This window comes from Medicago sativa, chromosome 7, assembly GCF_051527215.1.
Source record: "Medicago sativa cultivar Bolivia chromosome 7, Bolivia_mono, whole genome shotgun sequence".
Classification (NCBI taxonomy): domain Eukaryota; kingdom Viridiplantae; phylum Streptophyta; class Magnoliopsida; order Fabales; family Fabaceae; genus Medicago; species Medicago sativa.
In genome coordinates this window covers 4,658,863-4,676,747 of record NC_140755.1, presented here as the reverse complement: position 1 = coordinate 4,676,747, position 17,885 = coordinate 4,658,863, and the positions used below count along the sequence as shown (strand labels likewise).

Here is a 17,885-nt window from a genome sequence, read left to right as displayed (position 1 = left end):
GGTTGTAAGTGTTCAGGTGAACACAGTTTTGTAAGGTGCAGGAGTTGAGAAGTTATCTCAAGCATCATAGTGGAAAACTCTCACAAGATTGTGAGGAGAGGACTAGCCCACATTGGGTGAACCTCTATAAATCTCTGTGTGTTCTTTCCTTCTTCCTTATACTCTTTAATTTCAGTATACACAACACACACCAACACATTTACTTCATTAATCAGTTTCTGTGTATGAACTTCAGAACGTTCTGAGTTCAGAAAGTTAACTTAACCATTCCAAGAATTTTCTTGAGAATTATTTTTAAGTTACAGGTTATTTTTAAAGGGTCACAATTCAAACCCCCCTTTCTTGTGACTATTTTATCTACTTCAATTGGCACCAGAGCCTGGTTCTAAGGGTTTGAACACTTAAACAAGTGTTAGAGAAAAGATTCAGGAAGCATGTCTAAAGTCAAATACATAGCTGAAGGAGGATCATCAAACAGACCACCTCTTTTTGATGGCTCAAACTACTACTTCTGGAAAGGCAAGATGGAGCTCTTTCTCAGATCTCAAGACAATGATATGTGGCAAGTCATCACAGATGGAGACTTTGTTCCAACAACCAAAGAAGGAGCTGTCAAAGAAAAGAGTTCATGGTCAACAGATGAAAAGGCTCAGGTATTGTTAAACTCTAAAGCTAGACTCTTTTTATCATGTGCACTAACCATGGAAGAAAGTGAAAGAGTTGATGAATGTAAGAATGCTAAAGAGGTATGGGATACTCTGAGAATACATCATGAAGGTACATCTCATGTCAAAGAAACTAGAATTGACATTGGGGTCAGAAAGTTTGAAGTCTTTGAAATGAGTGAAAATGAAACCATTGATGAGATGTATGCTAGATTTACTACAATAGTAAATGAAATGAGATCTCTTGGAAAGGCATATTCCACTCATGATAGGATCAGAAAAATCCTAAGATGTCTTCCTAGTGTGTGGAGACCTATGGTCACTGCAATCACTCAGGCCAAGGATTTAAAAACCATGAATCTAGAAGATCTCATTGGTTCACTGAGGGCTCATGAAGTTGTACTTCAAGGAGACAAACCAGTAAAGAAGGTAAAGACACTTGCCTTGAAAGCATCTCAGCAAACTCCATTAGTAGCTGATGATGATGTGCAAGAACCACAAGAATTAGAAGAAGTTCATGAAGAAGAAGCTGAAGATGAACTTGCTCTAATCTCCAAAAGAATTCAAAGAATGATGTTAAGAAGAAATCAGATCAGAAAGAAGTTTCCAAACACCAACAACAGCACCAGAACTGAAGCTGACAAAAGCCAAGTCACTTGTTATGGATGCAACAAAACTGGACACTACAAGAGTGAATGTCCTGACATCAAGAAAGTACAAAGGAAACCTCCTTTCAAGAAGAAGGCAATGATCACTTGGGATGACTTGGAAGAATCAGAACCTCAAGAAGATGAAGAAGCCAACATGGGACTCATGGCTCAATCAGATGATGAGGAAGAGGTAATTATCTATAAAACTGATTCTTTATATAAAGATCTTGAAAACAAAATGGATAGTCTCTTATATGATTCAAACTTCTTAACTAATAGATGTCATTCTTTAATTAAGGAACTTTCTGAGATAAAGGCAGAAAAAGAAACACTTCAAAACAAGTATGATGAGTCTAAAAAAACCATACAAGTTTTGCAAGATGCCCACTTTGAAATGTCAGAAAAACAAAGAGAACTAAACAGAAAACAAAGAGACATTATTTCTATACCTTCTGAAATAAAAAAGGAAAACATACTTTTGAAAAAGGAAGTTGAAACCTTAAAAAATGATCTTACAGGTTTTATAAAATCTACAGAGACATTTCAAAACATCTTAGGATCTCAAAATGAAAGTTCTAAGAAATCTGGTTTAGGCTTTAAAGATCCACACAAAATTATTGAAAATTTTGTACCTAAGGCTAAACCAAGAACTAAATGTTATTTTTGTGATAGGTATGGACATAATGAAACAGTATGCCATGTTAAGAAAAAACTTATCAAACAAAATAAGATTAATCTTAGTTCAGAACGTTCTCATCTCAATAGATCAGAAAGTTCACAAAAGGCTGAGAAGGCTAAGAAGTCATGTTCCTACTGTAACAAATCTGATCATACAAGACAGAATGTTACAATAAGGAAAGATCTCTTAGAAGAACTAACCCTCAAGGACCCAACATTACATGGGTACCTAAAGTTTTTATCTTGTCAAATGTAGGTCCTGCATCAGGGTGCTAGAACAAAGCCATGGTACCTGGATAGTGGTTGTTCTAGGCACATGACAGGTGACAGAACCTGTTTTCTGACCTTTGAAAAGAAGGATGGAGGACTGGTAACATTTGGAAATAATGACAAAGGTAAGATCAGAGGTAAAGGTACTATAGGTAAACCTAACTCTGCTAAAATAGAAAATGTTCAGTATGTAGAAGGTTTAAAACACAATCTACTTAGCATAAGTCAATTGTGTGATAGTGGATTTGAAGTGATCTTTAAACCTAACATATGTGAAATAAGACAAATCTCCTCTAACAAACTATTCTTCACTGGATCAAGAAGGAAAAATTTGTATGTTTTAGAACTAAATGACATGCCTGCTGAATCCTGCTTTATGTCTCTTGAAAAAGACAAATGGATCTGGCACAAAAGGGCTGGTCACATAAGCATGAAAACCATTGCCAAACTTTCTCAACTTGATCTAGTTAGAGGGTTGCCAAAGATTAGCTTTGAAAAGGACAAGATCTGTGAAGCTTGTGTTAAAGGTAAACAAGTAAAAAGCAGTTTTAAAACCATTGAGTTTATTTCAACTCAGAAACCTTTAGAGCTTCTTCACATTGATCTTTTTGGTCCAGTTCAAACTGCAAGTCTAACTGGCAAAAGATATGGCTTTGTTATAGTTGATGACTTTTCCAGATTTACATGGGTTTTGTTTTTAAAACACAAAGATGAATCTTTTGAAGCATTTCAAAACTTTTGTAAAAGAGTTCAAAATGAAAAAGGTTCTAATATCATCACAGTAAGGAGTGACCATGGAGGAGAATTTGAAAATGCATCCTTCAAAACATTCTTTGATGAAAATGGTATTAAACATAATTTTTCTTGTGCAAGAACTCCACAACAAAATGGAGTTGTTGAAAGAAAAAATAGAACTTTGCAAGAAATGGCTAGAACAATGTTAAATGAATCAAATGTTGAAGATTATTTTTGGGCAGAAGCCATTAACACTTCTTGTTACATTTTGAATAGAGTTTCAATAAGAAAGGTTCTCAATAAAACCCCATATGAACTCTGGAAAAACATTAAACCTAGCATATCTTATTTTCACATATTTGGATGCTATTGCTACATTCTGAACAACAAAGAAAAATTGGGTAAGTTTGATCCTAAATCAGATAAAGCTATCTTTTTAGGATACTCTACAACTTCTAAAGGTTATAGAGTGTACAATCTAAAAACCCAGATAGTTGAAATTAGTATGCATGTCATATTTGATGAATATGATGAACATTCTCAACCAAAAGAAAGTGAAGACACAGAAGTGCCAGCACTTCAGAATGTTCTCAGTCAGAACACTGAAACTTCAGCAGAGAAAGAAGATGATCAGAATGTTCAAGATCAAACCTTCCAAAGTCCACCCAGAAGTTGGAGAATGGTAGGAGATCATCCTGTAGATCAAATCATTGGAAGCACAACTGATGGTGTAAGAACCAGATTGTCCTTTCAAGATGCCAACATGGCAATGATCTCTCAAATGGAACCCAAGTCAATCAATGAAGCTATTATTGATGACTCTTGGATTGAGGCCATGAAGGAAGAACTTTCTCAGTTTGAAAGAAACAAAGTTTGGAACCTAGTTCCAAATAATCAAGAGAAAACCATCATTGGAACAAGATGGGTTTTCAGAAACAAGCTTGATGAAAATGGTAAGGTTGTCAGAAACAAAGCAAGGGTAGTTGCTCAAGGTTACAACCAACAAGAAGGTATTGACTATGATGAGACCTTTGCACCAGTGGCAAGGTTAGAAGCCATCAGAATTCTTCTTGCATATGCTGCACATAAAAGCATTAAACTTTTTCAAATGGATGTTAAAAGTGCATTTTTAAATGGATTTTTAAATGAGGAAGTTTATGTAAGCCAACCTCCTGGCTTCATAAATGAAGAAAAACCAAATCATGTTTTCAAACTCACTAAAGCACTCTATGGTCTTAAACAAGCTCCTAGAGCTTGGTATGACAGACTTAGCACATTTTTGATTGAAAATGGTTTTTCTAGAGGAAAAATTGATACCACACTTTTTAGAAAAACACATAACTCTGATTTACTAATTGTTCAAGTTTATGTGGATGATATTATTTTTGGTGCTACCAAAGAAAAAATGTGTGAAGAATTTTCCAACCTTATGCAAAGTGAATTTGAGATGAGCATGATGGGTGAACTTGGTTTCTTCCTTGGTTTACAAATCAAACAACATCCAAATGGAATTTTCATTAGTCAAGAAAAGTATGTCAAAGACATTCTTAAAAAATATAAAATGAATGAGGCAAAAATCATGGTCACCCCTATGCATCCATCTTCAAGTTTAGATAAGGATGAGAGTGGAAAATCTATTTCTGAAAAAGAATATAGAGGCATGATAGGTTCATTATTATATTTGACTGCTAGCAGACCTGACATAGTGTTTGCAGTAGGACTATGTGCTAGATTTCAAACATGTGCAAAAGAATCTCATTTAACTGCAGTTAAAAGGATTTTTAGATATCTAGTAGGTACTACTGATCTTGGCCTTTGGTATAGAAAAGGTTCTAGTTTTGATCTTGTAGCATATTGTGATGCTGACTATGCTGGAGACAAAGTTGAGAGGAAGAGTACAAGTGGCTCCTGTCAATTCTTGGGAGAAGCTTTGATTGGATGGTCTTGCAGAAAGCAAAACACCATTGCACTCTCCACAACTGAAGCTGAGTATGTATCTGCTGCTAGTTGTTGCTCTCAAATGTTATGGGTAAGAAATCAGTTGGAAGATTACTCATTAAGGTACACAAATGTTCCTATTTTTTGTGATAACACAAGTGCAATTAATCTGTCCAAAAATCCTATTCAGCATTCTAGGTCTAAGCATATTGAAATTAAGCATCATTTCATTAGAGACCATGTTCAGAAAAAGAATATTGCATTAAGCTTTGTTGATACAGAAAATCAACTAGCTGACATTTTCACAAAACCCCTTGTTGAGGATAGATTTAATTTTCTTAAAGAGAAATTACAAATCATTAAAAATCCCAATAAAGATTGATCATTAAATCACTAAGGGCCTAAGACTTACCCCCTTGATATTATCTGATTTAAATCAGTAAGATCAATCTTAATCTAAACATTCATCAGAATGTTCTAGAGTTCAGAATGTTCATCAGAATGTTCATACAATCAGAATGTTCATCAGAATGTTCATCTGATAGTTCAGGTCAGAATGTTCATAAGGTTCAGAATATTCAGTCTTAGATTCTGGATAAAAATCCTGTACGCAGGAAATCATGGGATTTAATCCAGTAATCTTCTCAAAATCTCTAGCATTTAATGCTTGATTAAGGGTTGTTGTGTTAAAGCTATGTCCATTAGACAAAAGCTTAAAAATTATTTCAACCACTCCCCTTCCATCTTGTCAAACGGCTAGTTCTTTCTCTCTCCCACAACTTTTCAGTTTTCATCTTTCCCAATAAAACTGCCAACACTCCTTCCCTTCCTCTTTCCACTCTTACACGTTGGGCTATAAATCATTAAACCAACTCCAAACCTTTCATCACATCTTCAAACATTCTTTTTCTCTCAAAAATTCTCAACACTCTGTTTTTCTAACGAAAATGGCGAGAACCAAAACCACCTCACGCTCTCACTCCCAATCACCACCACACGCTGCTGATCAACACTCTGATCATTCTCCACTCAACGAAACTGCTGTTCATACCATTCTTCCTGATGAGATCATTCCTCTATTTGACTCTCCTAAACCTAAATCTTCTAAAAAATCTGCCAAACCAAAACCTAAGGCTACTAGAAGATCAACAAGAATGAAAAGAGGATCTTCATCAACACCAACCACTTCTCACTTGGACCTAGTCTCTGATGATGAGAAGAAAGAAAAGGAAACAGCTTCTGAGGAAGGAACACACTCTGAAAAGAACGAGTCTGACAAAACAGAGAAAGTTGAGGAAGAACTTTCTGATAAGGGAAAAGAAATTGCTCAAGAGGAAGCAAATTCTGAAGAAACTGGTGAAACTCTTCTTCAAATGGCTAAAACTGCTAAGAAGGTTTACCAAAGGAGGAAGAAAATTGCTGCTGATGCTCTGCCTCTAGAGAAAACTGCTTCTCCATCTCTGGAAAATGAAGAAGTTGGAAAAGAAGAGAATGTTGAGGAAGAAGTCCCTTCCTTGAGAAGAGGAAAAGGCAAGGACATTGCCATTCTTGCCTCTGCTTTGAAGGTTCAGAACTTGGAGAAAATGGCAGCTAGGCCATTAAGCAGAGCAAAGTTCTTTGATTTTGAAAGTCTCAAAACAAAGGGCTGGAACTTGGAAGTTTTCACAGATCCTCAAGGATGGTCAGGATTTGTCTCTACACAAGAACCAACCTTTGAGGACTTGGTGAAAGAGTTTTATGCATCAATGAGAGTCAAGGAAGAAAAAGGAGAAAAATTCCTAGAGTCCACAGTCAAAGGAGTAAAGTTCCAAGTCACTCAAGACTCTCTCTCAAACATTCTGAACATTCCCAATCAAGGTAAACAACTCTTTAACACTTGGTTTTCTTGCTCAGATGTGACACGTGAGCAACTCATCCTAGAGTATACCAAACCAAACCTTGATTTCACCTCCACAAACCTCAAAGATGCTCCCAAAATCCTTCATAACATGATTAGGCACACCATCCTACCTAGATGTGGAACCTTTGATGCAATCACAGATCTAGACCTTTGCATTCTTTATCATCTTATGAACAAGACTCCCCTCAATCTCTGCTATGTCATGATTCAATACATGATTGACCAATGCTTCTCTATCAAGCAAAAGGTTGCTGGCTTACCATATGGGATGCATCTGACACCCATCTTTAAAGCTGTTGGTATCTCTCTAGATGGAGAAGAAGGTCAGGATACCTTCATGAAGTTCACAGCTAAAACCATAAGCCAACTACGTCTCACTTCAACCAACATGCCCATTCCTCAAAGGACTGAATCAGTAAAAAGAATTGCTGATCAGAAAGTTCAAGAAGTTAGGAAGAAACAGAAATCTGACAAGCCTACCAAGAGGGAAACTGGATCCAGCTCTCACAATAATGAGAAAGGAAAACCCACCCCAGCTCAAGAAGTATTTGCTCATATTGCTGAACACGCAAGAGAGCTGGTTGAAGCAAGCACTCAACAGTTTGAAGCCATGCTTGCTAGGAAAGCTGTTGAGAATGTTGGAGAATCTGCTGAAGGTCAGCAGAAAGTTGAAGCACCTTCTGGAGATATAAGAGTTGAAGAAAATACTGAGCAAGATGCTCAGAATGTTGAAAATGATACACAGGAAGTTGCTGCAATCCTGGCATCAAACACTCTTGGAAGTGAGAATCAACAAATGGAAGTTGATGATGAAGTTCAAGTGAATGTTGGAACACATTCTGATTTTGATCTCAACATTGAAGATACTACAAATGATCTCTATAATGAGATCTTTCAAGATGCTCAAGGAGAAGACATTCAGCCAAATGATCAGAATGTTCAAAACAATACTGATCAGAATGTTCAGGAAGCTGGAGATCAGAATGTTCCCACTGAGCAGCTGTCAGCAGATCCAAATCCACTGGATTCAGGATCTTTGCCCTCTATGGAAGTTCAGCATCTTGTTCAACCTAATCAGAATGTTCAGGTTAATCAGAATGTTCCCTCTGATCAAAACATGGAACATGCTCAGTTTGTGAACTTGTCAACATCAACTATGGGGTCTACTGCTGGAATTAGCCAATATTTGGTGTCCTCTCTACCAACACCAAACACCATTCCATCATCCACACCACCACCTCCTCAATCCAGAACCACTCCAAAGCTTCCAAACATGTCTGCCCTGTTTGACTCTTTGAACACTTTTGTCACAGCCAATAGAGAGAAATCTGAACCTTCTCATGCTGCTGAACCTGCTAAGCCTTCAAAGGCTGAGAAGTTAGCTGTTAGGGCTCTCAGGGTTTCAACAAAAACCCACAAGATTGTCTGTGCACTTGCTGATTGGACTAAGAATGTTCATGCTCCTGGTCTGGCTATTGATCCACCAATCTTTGATGATCCATCTGTCTTTGAGTCTGAACCATCCTCAGATTCTGGGGATTCAACTCCCTGAATCATTTCTGATCCTACTCCCTATCCTTTTTGCAGATGACTAAAGGGGGAGAAGCTTTAGGATATTATGTCTTAAGTTTTCTAAGTATTAGGCCCTAAGTAGGCTAAGTGATCAATAGTTATTGAAGTCTTATAAAACTTCATTTTTGCATGATCATATGTACTTTGAATTTCTTTTTTATTTTTGAACCATGTTCATCATATAATTGTACTTCATGAATGATAAGTAATGAATGAATATTGATGTTGGTTCAAATTTGCATATTTTTATTTATGCTATGGATTATAAAAATGAGGGGGAGCTTTTATAACTTCTAAAAACTCAAAATGGATTATAAAAATGAGGGGGAGCATTAAAATAAATTTTTTAAAAGCTCTGAAATTCTTCATATATAATCAAAATCCAAAATCCTAAATCACAAGTTTATCATCTTCAAAAAGGGGGAGATTGTTGAGGCAAAATCCCTAATTAATTTTAAAGATAATAAACTTTAATGATTAAAGGATTAAATGGACTTTGATTAATTCCTTGGTATTTAACTTGTGCTCTTGAGTGTTTTTACTAAGACAGGAACAGGTTTAAAACATACCAAATCAAAGGACATTTGAAATCATGAACTAACTCTGAGTTCAGAAAGTTAGTTCAGAAGGTTGTTCAGAATGTTGATCAGTGAGTTGATCAGAACGTTCTGATAAGAGTTCAGAAGCTGAAGCTGAAGTTCAGAAAGCTGAACGTTCTGATGGAAACCCAGAAAGTGTTCATAAGCAAACACAGGATCATCAAGAACGTGAAGAACCTGCTAGTACATTTGATATAAATGAAAGGTCCAGAAAAGTACATTTGCATGGGTCTATCAACAAATAAAGGCATGGACAAGGAATCATGTGTAAAGGATCTTTAATGTTCATCCAAGACTATGAACATTAAAGTACTAGGAATATTCCAATGTGAATTTAATCCTAGATGTTGCATTCACTGCACTTCAGTAGTGTCCTTACTATTAGGATTGATTACATTAAAAGCTAGTCTTACAAATCATCCTAAAGTAAGCACAAATGGAACATTCTGATGGTCAGAATGTTCATGTCTGCGCATGCTTCAACCAATGAACAGTGTAGTTGGTGAAAAGTTAGCAAGCAAAGCAAAAGAGATCTTGCATCAGAGATAACCTGACCTCTGAGCTGTAAACAAGCAGATTTCTTTGAAGCATGGGCCTGAAGTTGCAGATCCACTGCTCTCTCTCTCCTGCACAAAGTCCAAGACAGATTTGGTGTACTTTATCCCACCTTTTCCAGCAAAACTGGATGCATATGGAAAGGCTACTTTTTGGAGGATAAAACTCAAACAAATCTCACATCACGTGCTGGGCAAGCCCAGAAATTCATCCAACATTCATCCATGATGAACCCAGATGAAGAACATCATGAATATCCAACATTCTGATGAAGAACACAGCAACATTCTGATGTTCATCCTGGGAACTCAACAACATTCTGATGGTCAGAATGTTCACCCAGATTTTCAAGTAAAAGCTTGTGGGGCCCAGGACACGTGGCATAACACCATTGGTCACCTTACAACGGCTATATGAGCCCAAAAACTCTATAAATAGAGATCAAAGGCTCAGCATTACTTGCACCATTGCAAAGCATACAAGAAAACAACTTGATTTTGTTTGAAGCTCTTGCAATCTGAAATTGATCAATCTCTAAGGCGTTCATTACTTAGTGCACATCAATACTCTTTGTTATCTTAGTCACAGATAACTTCTTCCTTCCTCTCTTCTTTTGTTTGTCTGATTCACAAACAAACTTTCACACAAATTGTAACAAAGTCTCATCTAGCTTTAGGGGTTCTAAAGTGTTAGCTTGAGTAAGAATTGTAAAAGTCTAAGTGGTTAACTTAGCAAAAAGGTGCAAGCCTGCTGAGGCTTAGAGAATACAGGTTGTAAGTGTTCAGGTGAACACAGTTTTGTAAGGTGCAGGAGTTGAGAAGTTATCTCAAGCATCATAGTGGAAAACTCTCACAAGATTGTGAGGAGAGGACTAGCCCACATTGGGTGAACCTCTATAAATCTCTGTGTGTTCTTTACTTCTTCCTTATACTCTTTAATTTCAGTATACACAACACACACCAACACATTTACTTCATTAATCAGTTTCTGTGTATGAACTTCAGAACGTTCTGAGTTCAGAAAGTTAACTTAACCATTCCAAGAATTTTCTTGAGAATTATTTTTAAGTTACAGGTTATTTTTAAAGGGTCACAATTCAAACCCCCCTTTCTTGTGACTATTTTATCTACTTCAAACATTATATGTTCCCAAAAGACAACATGATGAGAGATGCGAATACGCTGGGATAGTGGATCCCAACATAGATAACCTTTGTGTTCAGTGCCATAACCAAGAAAACAACACAAATGAGCACGAGGTTCAAGTTTAGTATACTCATGGGGCTGAAGGAGGATAAAACAAGCATAACCAAACACCTTAAGTGATTTATAATCTGGTGTAGTGGAATAAAGACGCTCAAAAGGAGAGACATTACCAATGACAGAGGAAGGGAGACGATTGATTATATGGACAACAGTAAGAGCAGCTTCACCCAAAGCACGTTCTGGACAAGAGGCTGAGATAAACATGGCACGGACTGAGTCAAGAATGTGACGATGCTTTCTCTCAGCGCGACCATTTTGTTGAGATGTGTATGGATAAGAAAATTCAGACAATGTACCCTGCTCACTAAGAAAAGACAACAATTTAGAATCACGATATTCCATGGCATTATCTCGTCGGAAAACTTTAATGACTTTAGAAAATTGTGTTTGAATCATTTTGGCAAAATTAATGTAAATTTGAGGAAGCTCATGCCTATTTTTCATCATATATATCCATGTAAAGCGAGAATAATCATCAATAAATAGAACAAAATACCAAAAACCACCCATGGTAGGTGTTGGAGCAGGGCTCCAAATATCAGAATGCACTAGATCAAATGGTGAAGCTGAAATGGAAGTACTTTTATTGAATGATAAGGCTGGTTGTTTAGCAGTTTGACAAGCAGTACAATCAAAAGACTCATTAGTGACATATCCTAAATAACCTTGAGACACAAGAGGGCGCAATTTACCGATAGAACTATGAGCCAGACGACGATGCCAAAGTTGAATGGAAGAATTTGTGGTAGCGGCACAAATGTTGGACTCAATAGGAATATGTTGTTCAGTGAGCTCATATAGCCTTCCGATTTTACGCCCACTCCTGATGAGTTGTCCTGTCCCTATGAAGGGTGCTTACATCTCATTAAGTTGGCTGAAGGAAGTTTTCAAGGATCATTACACAAAAGCCTTACAGTTGCACAATGTACAACGGAAGGAGGCTTAGATAGATGGGAACAAGACTGTGTGAATACGAGCTTACTTACTTTACCATTCATCATCTTTACAGACGAGGATAAATATGTTAATACAATGTTTCTAGAGTACCTTCAGGACCTCACTGCAGTTAATCAATGGTCCTGAGGTGTTTCGGCTCTAGCATACTTTACTACTACTTGGTTGAGGCAACAATTCTCGTGTGATTGTAGGTGGCTGGATATTGTACCCTTTTTCAAGTGTTTAATATATGTTTTTCAGGTAATATGTTTTGTAGTATTTTTTTAATTTAATATGATAGATATATTCTTGGATCTGCACACAGGGCCGAACCTTGGGGTGTGCAAAGAACTCAATGGAACCGGGCCTCCTCAAGGTATGAGCCTCAGAAAAAAATTTATAGCCCAGTAGTACTACCCTACTAAAAAAAATCCTTATTCTCTTTCTCTCTGATACCACGCGTTCCATCACCATCACTCCATCAGACTTTTCTTTTCTTCTTCCCCAATTTGATTTCCTTTTCCTCTTCTGTTGTCTTGTTGTAGGCCTATTAGAATTGGTTCCTCTTGCTTTTGGTGTTAGGTAGGTGTTTTTTAGGGAGGGTGGTTTGAGGTTCCTCATGTATACGGTAGTGATTTTCACCTTATATTTATCTTTTAAAAAATTTAATAGAACATTGTTCTTTTAAAAAAAATACGTTTTTATTTTATTACGGGCCTCTTTTAACTTACAGAGCCGAGCCTCCAAATTCGTAGGAACGACCCTGTCTGCACACTTGAACATATGTTAGTATTCCAATTGTTCTTCAATATTTTGTTATCATCAAAATCTTAGAGGGCTTGTATGAATCATTCTTGTTCTAACAAAGTCTTTATTCTCATTGGATATTATACTTAATCCTAATGATAAGGTTTTGTGCATGTGAACCCTACATGTAAAAAGTTTTGTTTTCTTTAAAGTTCATTTTGTTTGATTTTTTTATGGTGGCTGATACAATTTTAGCAAGTGTACTAATTTATATCAAAGCAATAATTAAATTCGTATCCACAAGGACTATTCTAATTTCTACTTGGCAATTTCATCAATAGTCAAAATATAATTAAACGGGGGATGCACCGAGGCAATTGGTTTGATTTGCAATTTAGAATAAATAATTTAAGAGAAATGATCAGGTCTTTCGAATCATTTGTTCATCGCTAATTGGTAATCTAAACCTAAACATTAATTGTTCATCTAGTTTATGATAATTAAGAAAATAGCTCAGGTCAATCCCTTGACTCAGAGTCCTCTTTTCATATTATAATCCTCTAATCTCTTAGGCGAATCCATAATCACAACTTAACAACTTTCTATCCCTAAATTGTCTGTTAAGTTAAACAATATAAATAGATCTAAGTTATAAGGTGGTGTCACCGGTCATATAATTTCTAAGTTTAATTTATATTTGATCAGAACATAAAAACATTAAGAACAAATTATACTGAATATACAATATTTGCAATTATAACTAAATGGAGTTTACATATCACATGGCCAAAAGATAGAATAGTCATCTAGGACCTAATCACAAAGGAATTAGTTACTCATGGCTAAAACATAAACAAATAATGCACAAATAGAATTTATTACATAAACATGATGACTAACTATGAGTTTTGATGCTCTCCCACCCGGCCTTCAGTTCTTCAGCTCCAAAAATGTGGGTTTCCTTTCAAAATTTCGAACATTTTCCTCGGAAACAAACCTGGTTTTAATATATTTCAATTATGTAAACCTGATCCTTCAAAAAAATCTAATTTCTAGCTTGGCGCGCTCCTCATATCATGTCACGATTTGAGTAATTCGTAACACGATGTTTGTCGAATGCAAACTCTTGAAATTGGCAGCAAAATTGTGACATAATGTTTGTCTTCCTTGTCTCCTCATTTTCTATCTTTTTCAGCTCCTGAACCATTCAAATTCATTTGGACTCTACTAAAAATTCATCGGTGGCCGAAGTTATTTTGTGTTGATTTTGTTAAAGCATATGGTTCATTTTATTGTTGGTATAAGTGCATATTATTGAGAGAGAAAAAAAAAATCATATTTTTACAATACATGCATCATGGTCCCTAAAAAAAATACATGCATCATGGTACTATTTTGAGGAAAGTAATTTTCATGATACTGATTTTGTGAAAAATGGTTTCATGACATTGAGGCATACATCATATAGTATGCATGGTTGATTGTCAAATTGGGCGTTGTTATTTTCTAATCACATCTGTCAATTTAAATGAAAATTATTTATCCAGATGAGACGATATATCTGGATCATTGTCGAGTCTCACGTGTCATGCATATTAAGCATAATTTCATGTTTTCTTGATAAACTTTTTTTTTGTTATTTCTTTTTATTTGAAAACATTTTTTATTATTCATTTTATGTCATTTTTATGAGAGTTTAGATGATATCGTCTTGAACCAAAAATTGACCGCCTAAACTTACTATTTTAGGTATCAAAAAAGAAATGTTTGATTAATGTTTTGCTTGAAGCACATACGGACAAATTGAATTTTTGCAATTAAAATAAAATTTTGCAATAATATCTACCGCGTTATTTAATTTATTTAAATTTTCATCATTGAAACTCGTTCAGAAATATGGAGGTGATTTTTCTTCCACTATAAAATAATTAACTCGTTGCTAAATTCCATTTAATTTTTATTTTCAAAATTTTAATTAGCAAGTTAATTTATTTTATCATTTAATTGTCTATTAAACTAAATTATTTTTCTAATATAGTAGAAAAACTATTTTCAAAGAAAAAAGTCTAGTGGCATTTTTCTAATATAGGCCTAGCTCACAAAAACCATACACTGTGAACCTCGATCCTGGCACATCACTAGCAAAGTTCATATTTCTGATACTTAGCTAGAACATTTTTCTTTTGGCTTTTGCCTAGTTTTGTGATGAGTTGAATTGAATATTAACCGTTTTTTTTAATATTTTTCCTACATTAGAAGTAATCTATTTGTCCAACAATAAAAGAGGTAATCATATTTAAGGTATACGGGTAGTAAATATGAATATGAATCTCAACTGAAAATAAAATATTGGTTTTTTAAATTGTGAGAGTTTAACTTCTTCCAGTGATACCATATTATGATTATGGTTAGTTAATTAGTTGATTTAAATGATCAATAATAGAACAACTATTCGAAAACATTGTATTTTTTTTTCTCTTGTGTGTTGAAGTTAAACATATTATGATTATGATTATGTATGATCAAATATATTTAATTTTTTTGTTAATATATGATCAATTTTATTTTGATTTTTGAACAATCAATTTTATTTTGATTTTTATCTTTTATTTTTATTTGTATATTTACTTATATAGTTATAGTGACAGAGACGGAACACAATTAATTAATGATGACTTTTCTAACACAATATTGACAATGATGACATGATAGAATTTATTGACCCTCCCTCCTCCAAAACTAAAAAATAAAAATACAGACACACAATAATTTTAGAATGATCACTACTCACTAGCTAGCACATGTAACAGGTAAGGTATGGCTACAAACTATAGAAGAATCTATATATTATGATTATGGTGGCCATTCATATAAAATTAGACTTTACAGTCATACTCATCAGTTTCTTCAATGCTCTTCTTTTTCTCTTCCTCTTCTTCTTCTTCTTCTTCTTCTTCTTTGCTCTTGTTTCCTTCCTCTCCATCATTTTTCTTGACTTCAAACACTTCACCAGTTCCTCCCAATGAACTCTCTATAACAACACTTTTTAGTGGATCAAGTGGTGCTGCCTTTGCATTTCCCTTCTTTTTATCACCATTTCTGTATATGCAATACAGTATCATCTGAACTAACCCTAGTGCAAAACCAAGCACATTTGGAAGCTACACATATAAAAATAATATTCATATAAATTAACTAATTGTCAATAGCATTAAAAATTGATTATATTCATCAAATTAAATAATGATTAAAAAAATTAAAATATATACTTACAGCAATGCATATGTCCTTGAGGAAGAGACCATAGCCAAACCACATTATCGCACTCAATGTGAGTGTAAATGACAAATTGAAAGGCATAAACTCAACACTCTTTGTCCTTACAACTTGTGCCACAATGGTTAGTGGTGCTGCAAAAACACTGACTGATATAGAAACACAAATCCATCCAAGAACTTGGACACGAACCGGACCATGCACCGCGTACTTGGTCACCAAAAGGATCAAACCAAATGATCCAATGTTCATTGCCAAAAGCAGCTTAATAGTTAATTTCTGCAATTATGTAATGAATTTAGTATATATTGATCAATTATTATAAAGTAGCTAAAAAAATTAATTATATGATGGAAATTAATTAAGGTAGCTATATAGGCCAATTACCCTTGCATCCTTGGTCGCATAGGTGATATACAAGATGATGTAAATGAGCTCTACGACGCATCCAAAAGAGTTAATGGTAATAAGGAGAAATTCATCTTTTTTGAGAAATGCATAGTACAACCACAGCATGGAACTGAATAGTGCCACTAGATAAGGTAGTGACTGAAAACCCTCTGTTGATTTTTTCTTGTAAATCCGGTAAAATGTTGTCCTGTATAATATTCATTGGAGTGGCTAAGTTCAAATATATTTTATAAAATACAATTTATATAGCTTTAAGTAATTAAGTGGAAGTATATACTTACATTGGAGCCAAGAATACCATGAAGGAAATGACATTACCTGTGCATCAATAAAAAGGAAAATAAATTAATTCTTTAATTTATTCAATACAAATGAGATGCTAGAAATATGATATGTATAGTTAGTTTGGAAATTACAAAAAATTGTATTTTCATTTATATAATTTGTCTCATATCATTAATATAAAATGGAAATTAACATGTACGTAAACTTAGATTCAATGAAGTAAGCTAAGATTGAGAAAATTTATCAATCATATAAAATGGATTGGAAATGATCATTTTTTTTTTTTTTGATTGCATGAGATATCCTACCTAGCATGCCGAAGGCAAATGCCAAAGTGTTGTGACTGATTGCCATGTTGCTTCTAACACGATCGAGAATTAGGGGCAGCAAAGAAACCTTAGCTAATTTGTATCTAACTTATCCCCTAAATCTCAAATCTTATGCAATGCAATGCAAACACTGAAGTTGATGAGACAAACCCACTCTTATTGGACATATATATACAACACAAACTCCAAGTGCACAAATAAAAAACACACGCAAAAAGGAATTGAATATAATAACAACTTTGTTATACTAATTTTAAAATAAAATAAAATAAAAAATTGTGCCTATACTGTAGAGTGAAGTTAAACGATTGATCTATGAATCGAGCGTTAGAACTTTTGAGTTGGTAGCATACATACGTAGCACCACAAAGTTATTTTTTAAGTTTGTGCCATTGTGTCGTGGTCAAATAAGAGTCGTGAGGTAGGAAAGAATCAGCATTATTCCTTCTTACATTTGTTGTCCATCAATCAAAATATACAGGAATGCAAACTTGCAATATTCTCAATGTTACTTAAAGTAGTTCAAAGTGTAAACTAGGTACAACATAGTCAGTACTTTTAGTCTTTTACTCTTGGAAGTCAGAACAAACTATTTGATATTTGCAAAAGTCTCCCCACTTGATTTCATAATTTGTAGGTTTACAATTATTTTTCATCACATTCATGGCAAATAACTTTTTTTTTTACAAAATTGCACTCCCGTTTCATTAAGTTCATTTCGTATAACAATTTCATCATTTTTCTTCACGTCCATTTTGTCCTTTTGATTCGGTTGTATACGAGTCTTCAAACATCAAATATAAAATTTATATGTAAACATGAGTGAAGAATCATAAATTTTAGGCTTAATAGCAGTTTTTGCCCCCTATGTTTCAAGAAGTTGCGATTTTGGCCCCCTAACTAAAATAATTCGATTTTGCCCCCCTATGCTTTGCATCCTTTGCACTTTTGGCCCCCTAGGCCAATTTTGACCAAGTCAATGCTGACGTGTGTAATTTTTTTTTTTAATTAGTAAAAAAATAAAAAATACTATTTTTTTATTTTTTAATTAAAAAATAAAAAAACTTTTTTTAA

General features: G+C 34.7%; 3 protein-coding genes across 3 annotated transcripts; 2 read left to right on the top strand and 1 right to left on the bottom strand.

The window, feature by feature from the left end:
- Positions 1 to 434: 434 nt before the first annotated feature.
- Positions 435 to 5,318, top strand: LOC146903673 (uncharacterized). Its single transcript, XM_085725097.1, has 3 exons — positions 435 to 2,159; positions 2,250 to 2,790; positions 3,241 to 5,318. Exons 1-3 carry the CDS (start codon positions 435 to 437, stop codon positions 5,316 to 5,318), a joined length of 4,344 nt encoding a protein of 1,447 aa, XP_085581223.1.
- Positions 5,319 to 5,883: 565 nt separating this feature from the next.
- LOC146903672 (uncharacterized) lies at positions 5,884 to 8,388 on the top strand. The gene has a single exon (XM_085725094.1). It carries the CDS (start codon positions 5,884 to 5,886, stop codon positions 8,386 to 8,388), a length of 2,505 nt encoding a protein of 834 aa, XP_085581220.1.
- A 6,783-nt stretch (positions 8,389 to 15,171) lies between these two features.
- Positions 15,172 to 16,955, bottom strand: LOC146903671 (bidirectional sugar transporter N3-like). Its single transcript, XM_085723381.1, has 5 exons — positions 16,791 to 16,955; positions 16,479 to 16,515; positions 16,174 to 16,384; positions 15,784 to 16,065; positions 15,172 to 15,671 (listed from the first exon to the last, which is right to left on the bottom strand). The coding sequence occupies exons 1-5, from the start codon at positions 16,834 to 16,836 to the stop codon at positions 15,387 to 15,389; spliced, it is 861 nt and encodes a 286-aa protein (XP_085579507.1). The 5' UTR covers positions 16,837 to 16,955; the 3' UTR covers positions 15,172 to 15,386.
- Between the last annotated feature and the right edge of the window lie 930 nt (positions 16,956 to 17,885).

Coding starts and splice junctions, on each gene's coding strand:
- LOC146903673 (XM_085725097.1), top strand. CDS start 435: ATGTCTAAAGTCAAATACATAGCTGAAGGAGGATCATCAAACAGACCA. Junction 2,160..2,249: donor CTGATCATACAAGACAGAAT/GTTACAATAAGG, acceptor TGTCAAATGTAG/GTCCTGCATCAGGGTGCTAG. Junction 2,791..3,240: donor CTGTGAAGCTTGTGTTAAAG/GTAAACAAGTAA, acceptor ATTTTTGGGCAG/AAGCCATTAACACTTCTTGT.
- LOC146903672 (XM_085725094.1), top strand. CDS start 5,884: ATGGCGAGAACCAAAACCACCTCACGCTCTCACTCCCAATCACCACCA.
- LOC146903671 (XM_085723381.1), bottom strand. CDS start 16,836: ATGGCAATCAGTCACAACACTTTGGCATTTGCCTTCGGCATGCTAG. Junction 16,385..16,478: donor ATGGTATTCTTGGCTCCAAT/GTAAGTATATAC, acceptor AATATTATACAG/GACAACATTTTACCGGATTT. Junction 16,066..16,173: donor ATGCGACCAAGGATGCAAGG/GTAATTGGCCTA, acceptor ACATAATTGCAG/AAATTAACTATTAAGCTGCT.